This window comes from Vicia villosa, linkage group LG3 (genome assembly GCF_029867415.1).
Source record: "Vicia villosa cultivar HV-30 ecotype Madison, WI linkage group LG3, Vvil1.0, whole genome shotgun sequence".
Classification (NCBI taxonomy): Eukaryota; Viridiplantae; Streptophyta; class Magnoliopsida; order Fabales; family Fabaceae; genus Vicia; species Vicia villosa.
In genome coordinates, this window is record NC_081182.1 from 10,712,964 (window position 1) to 10,718,954 (window position 5,991).

The 5,991-nt window shown below is 28.7% G+C and overlaps 1 protein-coding gene across 1 annotated transcript; it reads left to right on the plus strand.

Annotated features, from left to right (window-relative positions):
- Nucleotides 1–479: 479 nt before the first annotated feature.
- LOC131654897 (GDSL esterase/lipase EXL3-like) lies at nucleotides 480–3,725 on the plus strand. The gene is made up of 5 exons (XM_058924822.1): nucleotides 480–788; nucleotides 2,406–2,536; nucleotides 2,664–2,897; nucleotides 2,984–3,239; nucleotides 3,324–3,725. Exons 1-5 carry the CDS (start codon nucleotides 497–499, stop codon nucleotides 3,515–3,517), a joined length of 1,107 nt encoding a protein of 368 aa, XP_058780805.1. The 5' UTR covers nucleotides 480–496; the 3' UTR covers nucleotides 3,518–3,725.
- Nucleotides 3,726–5,991: the final 2,266 nt, after the last annotated feature.

Sequence of the window (5,991 nt, forward strand, 5' to 3'; positions counted from 1 at the left end):
GAACTCTGAATTAATAAACCAATTTCTCTTGAAAACGAAAGAAAAAAAAAAGAAGAAAAAACATATTGATGAGAGGAAACAAACATCCCCGTAATCTCCCATATTCTAAATGTAAATCTTTAAAGACTCTAATCTCTTTATTATGTAATGAGACTATATGTTGCTTCTTTTTCTTTTTCTTGTTTTTAAAAGGCTATCTTGCATCCTAAAATAAGTTTTTATATATAAATAGAAAAACTTAATCATGCACGTACTAGCTAGTGATAAGGAAATGAGAGCCCCCATCTATATAAATTAATAAACTAATCTAACAATACAACTGTTCTACCATATAATGTTGTTAGATAATAACTTTTTTTTGTACACGTCACATAAAGATAAATAAACCGTTGGATTCAATAATTCTCATGCAATAAATGACTAAAGAGTTTTGTGGACATATAAATTTACGCAGAATACGTGCAAAATATATCAACAAGTTATCTCTTTCACAAAAATGGCTGTGTATATGTTGAAGGTTCCAAGCACTTATTCTTCAACTAAATTAATACTATTACGTTTCATTTTTTTGTTAGTTTTATCAAATAGAACAAATTCATTGGTGAAACTAGCACCAAATGTTACAGTTCCTGCATTCATAGCTTTTGGAGATTCCATAATGGATACTGGAAATAACAACCATATCAAAACTATTGTCAAGTGCAATTTCCCTCCTTATGGTCAAGATTTTCAAGGAGGGGTTCCAACTGGTCGGTTTTGCAATGGCAAAAATCCTTCAGATTTGATAGGTACATACTCTCTTTTCTTTAGGAATTGTTTTTTTTTGCTTTCGCACTCTGATTCTTAAGAGAAAAGAGCCCTAGTAATCCAGAGTTTGTGCCGAGAGGTATGAGTACTGGCCAAACATTACGTCCTTAGCAGAAGCTCCTTTATCACTGAAGTCCAAATACTTGGTTTCTTTAAGCAAATTTTAGCTTATGTATATTCTAATAATCTTTTTTTTCTTCTTAAATTATATGTTTAATCAGTGTATATTTACCTTATCAACTTAGCAGTAGTTTAGTTTTTTAAAAAAGTTTGTTATGTACTCCCTGTGTCAAAATATAAGTAAAAATAACTAATTTTATATTACTTAAAAAATTTAGTTAAAATTAGTTAATTTACTAAGTAAAATTTACTAAATGATATGTTGATATTTAATTAATTAATTAATTAATTAATTTCTCTATTAAATATTTATTGAATTAAATAAAATATGTTATTATAAAATTATTATTAAATAGTTTAATACTTGTTAACTTCCATTTATAATAGTTGCAAAGATTTTAATTTTTTTTATAGTAGGAATAAGAGGGAGTATGCATGCCAATTTTTGAATGTACTAATTTTGTGATGAGTTAAAATCTTTTGTAGTGTCAAAGCAAAAAAGTTTTATATTGTTAATCACATTTATTCATCAGCATGATTTAAGAATAATAACAATTAAATTAAATGAATGTGAACTGTTAATTTAAAATTAAATATTTGGTCTCAATATTATTTTATGTTCTATTTTTGTGCTCTTGATTTTTGTATTCATATTGCTTTCATCTCCTCTATTGGTATTTTTGGATCGAGTTTTTTGTGGTGTTTTTCTTTTTTTAGTTGTTGTTCAATTTTTATAAATATTTTGTTACAATATATTAATGTTAATAAGTGTTTAATATTTATAAATTAATAATATATCTGTTTTTGAGCTCGTGATAATATACTTCTTTATATTTAAGGATAGAAATGTAGTTGTTATATATATCATTTAATGAAAAATATACACGTAAACATATTATTCAAGGTTCTGAGGACCATGTATGTCATCTTATAGGGCCCTTCCCTCCATGAATGCCTCACCGCCACATGACAATGACAAAAGAAGAAGACACGACAAATTAGATGAAACCTTATAATGTGATCAAAGAAATACAACTACTTTTGTTTTTTGATCTAACAAATCACAACAACTTTATCAAACCTTAACCGTCAAAGTTTGATTTAAGCATTATATACATAATATTATACAGTTAAGTAGTTAACAAACACTACTTAATTGGTGCTTTAAATTAGAGCATCACATTTTGCAATTGGTTAAAACCAAATGGAAACGATTGATTAATTAGTTAGAAGAATTAATTGAACCTCACATGCCATATAGTATTATTGCTTTTAAGCAAAAGTTGTGTTTAATACTACAGCTTAAGTGACATCTCAATATTAAATACAGGATGTAGATACTAGTTAGCATTGATTATATTAGACTTAAACTATTTTTGAGTCTTCCAAATTATTGGGAAATTTTTAAATAGGCTCTTGAATTTTAAAAAAGTTTTTATTTTATATGTGACATTTAATTATTTTTGTTTTGTTCTTAGTTGAATATTTTGGTATTAAGGAGCTATTACCAGCTTATTTGGATCCAAATCTGAAGCCAAGTGACCTTCCTACTGGTGTATCCTTTGCTTCTGGTGCTTCTGGTTATGATCCTTTAACTTCCAAAATTGTGGTATTTATATAAATAATCATAAACTTTTATTATTATTATTATTATTATTATTATTATTATTATTATTATTATCATTATTATTATTATTATTTAACTATGATTATACTAATGTTTATTTATATATCAGTCGGTGCTTTCAATGTCTGATCAACTAGAAATGTTCAAAGAATACATAGTGAAACTCAAAGGTGTGGTTGGAGAAAAAAGAAAAAACTTTATCCTAGCCAACACACTTTTTGTTGTTGTAGCTGGAAGTGATGACCTTGCCAACACTTATTTTACTATTCGCACCCCACAACTACACTATGATGTTCCTGCCTATACTGACCTTATGGTCAATGAAGCCTCAAAGTTCGTTAAGGTATTTTTTTATTCTTAAAAATATTTAAAAAAAAATCAAAAAAAAATTAATATTTATAATCCTAACTATATATAATATAATTGAAGGAAATTTATCAACTTGGAGCTAGAAGAATTGGAGTGTTCAGTGCAGCACCAATTGGATACTTACCATCACAAAGGACTCTAGGTGGAGGTTTATATAGAAATATCAATGAGAAATACAATGAAGCAGCCAAGTTATTTAACTCCAAACTCTCAAATCAAATGGACTATCTTCATTCTAATTTGCCTAATAGTAGGGTTGTTTATACTGATATTTACACCCCCTTACTTGATATCATTCTAAAGCCTCAAAAATATGGTAATTAAATTATTTGTTAGAAAATTAATTAATTTAGTTAAAAATATTTATTTAATGAATAAATTTATTATTGATGACATCCAGGGTATAAAGTTGCAGATAAAGGTTGCTGTGGAACAGGAAAGCTAGAAGTTTCAGTGTTATGTAACCCTTTGGTTCCAGCTTGTGATAATAATAAAGAATATGTATTTTGGGATAGTTATCATCCTACAGAGAGTGTATACAGAACACTTGTGGCTGAAGTTCTTCCAAAATATGTTGATCGTTTGACAAGATGATAACTCAAGATTTCTCATGGCATGTTATAGTTATCTATTTATCTAATTTTATGATTATTATGTAATTGTTATTGTTTTGTTTCACAATGGTGGCTTAAACATGTTTAAAGTGTACTATTGTTCTCATTTTTTTTAAGGGAATAAAAAGAATTAAGTTATAATTTGTATTGGAGAACTTCAAACATAAAACAAAAGCAAAAATAACACAAGAATATATAAGCGTGAAATTTTCAAATTGGAGAAAAAATTATATAAAAAATATAATATTATATAAAATTGTTACAAAATATAAATGGTTAGAGTTGATTAAAAATATACATGTTGAAAAAATCTTACATCGCTTAGTTTTTTGAATGAAGAGGGAGTCCAAGATTATATATAGAAAATAAGTTTCTTGAAGTTCAACATCGCTAAGTTTTGTGAAGAAAGAGGGAGTCTAAGACTATATAGGATTCAAGTTCTTCGTTATAAGATGCATCAATCAAAAACACTTTAAGTTTGTCTTTGACTTTCTTTGTTCTCTTATACTCTTGTATTATAGTGTTGTGAAATGTAATTAAATATTTGTTTTGGATGGTGTGAGTGTATTGGGAGTCTGAGTTAGTTGAGAGTATATTATGTATTATAATACTTTTTATATAGTGTTATTATCTAGTTGTTATTTGACAACGATCATGATTTTTCTCCGATTTTAGAGTTTCCACGTTATGTTCTTGTGTTATATTGTGTTTCACTTTTTCTCTATGATATATTTTATTTTTCTCAACACATGCATCAATCCAATGCCACAATACACCCGCATTCTCCAAAATAAATACTACTATTAGACTATCATTCACAATACTCTATTACAAGAGTACAAGAGAAAAGACAAAAGTGAAATATAAGCTTAAAAAAATTGCATTGCCGCCAGTATTGATTATTTTGATGTTCGGTCAATTTTTTTTATCTCCGTGTACATAATTTGATTTATTATTTATGCATAATCCGTTTGTACTTGATTATAATTTTTTCACCTCATTTGTTAGACATGTACCTTGAGACACCCCATATATTTAATCTATTAGAATTGAACCTATAAGAATGTGTTTTTATCCTTTGCAATTTAATATATGTCAAGGTATTGTGAATAGCTTGAATCACAAGTTAGAAGTCTTAAATTAAAGTTTTTGTAAGGCTTGATTCGAATCAGACAAGTTGTGATTCGAATCAAACATCTACACCTGCTTGGAACTGGAGAATTTTTCTCTGCCAGTCTGATTCGAATCAAAGAAGTATGTGATTCGAATCACAGTAGTGTCCATTCTGTAGGAAATTCGTGTATTTCTAATAGTGTCCATTCCGTAAAAGGAAAAAGTGTTTTAGAACCATTCTCTTTTCTTGAAGGCACCGACTAAGGTAGTTTTTATACAACAACCTGTTTACGGTGATTTCCGGTAAACAACCGCTAGTCTTCCAAACTATAATAAATATGATTTGGTTACTCGCAGGATCGACTAGATTGATCCTAGGACACATAGTCAAGAAGATTGTCATCAATGTTTATTCGAACCATATTCATTATTTGTCTTCTTCAATAAGCGTTGTTCGATTAAAGAACAAATAGTCTTGACAATCACTTTGTTATATATAAATGTGACTTCAATGAAAAGATAAGTAACATAACATAGAAAATTAAAAGGACTATTGAAACGTAAAGAATCTTAAACTGCAGAAATGTAAAAGACTTTGAAAGTAAATAACATGAAAGTAATTCGAAAGTAAATGACGTTAAAGTAAAGATACAGAAATGTAAATGGCAAGAAGTAAATGAAATGCAGTAATTCTGGAAAATATTTAAAAGCAAAGGGTAATACACATGTATTAAAATGGTGGTGTCATACGTACATTTTCTCAGCGAACTCTTTCTCTTAACGCTTGATACTTGAGTAAATATGTGAGTGATTTGTACAAAATGAACACACGGAATCCTAACATTGAGACTCCTATTTATACTAGTTTCGACCTTAACGGTCCTATACTAATCTGCTGCCACGTTTCTCATAAGGACTTCTAGCGATGCCATCTGTTACTTGGACAGTTACGAAACCGTCTTCGAATTTCAAATCTTCCCGCCTGAGTCTGTCTTCGACGCGTGGCAGTGTATTAAACAAACACTACGAAAAAACACGCTAAGTAGTAATACTTGAATATATTTACAAATTTGTCTAAGTCCCCGAAGACACATACTTTTCACTAGCTTTCAGTATTCATTATCTTCATAGCGAACTTAGAAATCTTTACTCTCGAAGCATGACCATCAGTAGTCATTCTTTTATTTTTTAAAGGATGGCCATCAGTAACCATCTTTCCTTCGATTTTCTACTTCTTCGAAGGATAAATACTACAAAACGAAATCTTCAGCTAACAAATTGCCCCCAATAAATGCCTGTTTCGAGAGTCAACAGAAATAGGCGTTTCTTGTCATTATAAGA

Excerpts from the sequence above, each read along its gene's own strand:
- LOC131654897 (XM_058924822.1), top strand. The coding sequence starts at position 497 with ATGGCTGTGTATATGTTGAAGGTTCCAAGCACTTATTCTTCAACTAAA. Across the intron at positions 2,537-2,663 it reads CTTTAACTTCCAAAATTGTG|TCGGTGCTTTCAATGTCTGA; the intron begins GTATTTATATAA and ends TTTATATATCAG. Across the intron at positions 3,240-3,323 it reads TCTAAAGCCTCAAAAATATG|GGTATAAAGTTGCAGATAAA; the intron begins GTAATTAAATTA and ends GATGACATCCAG.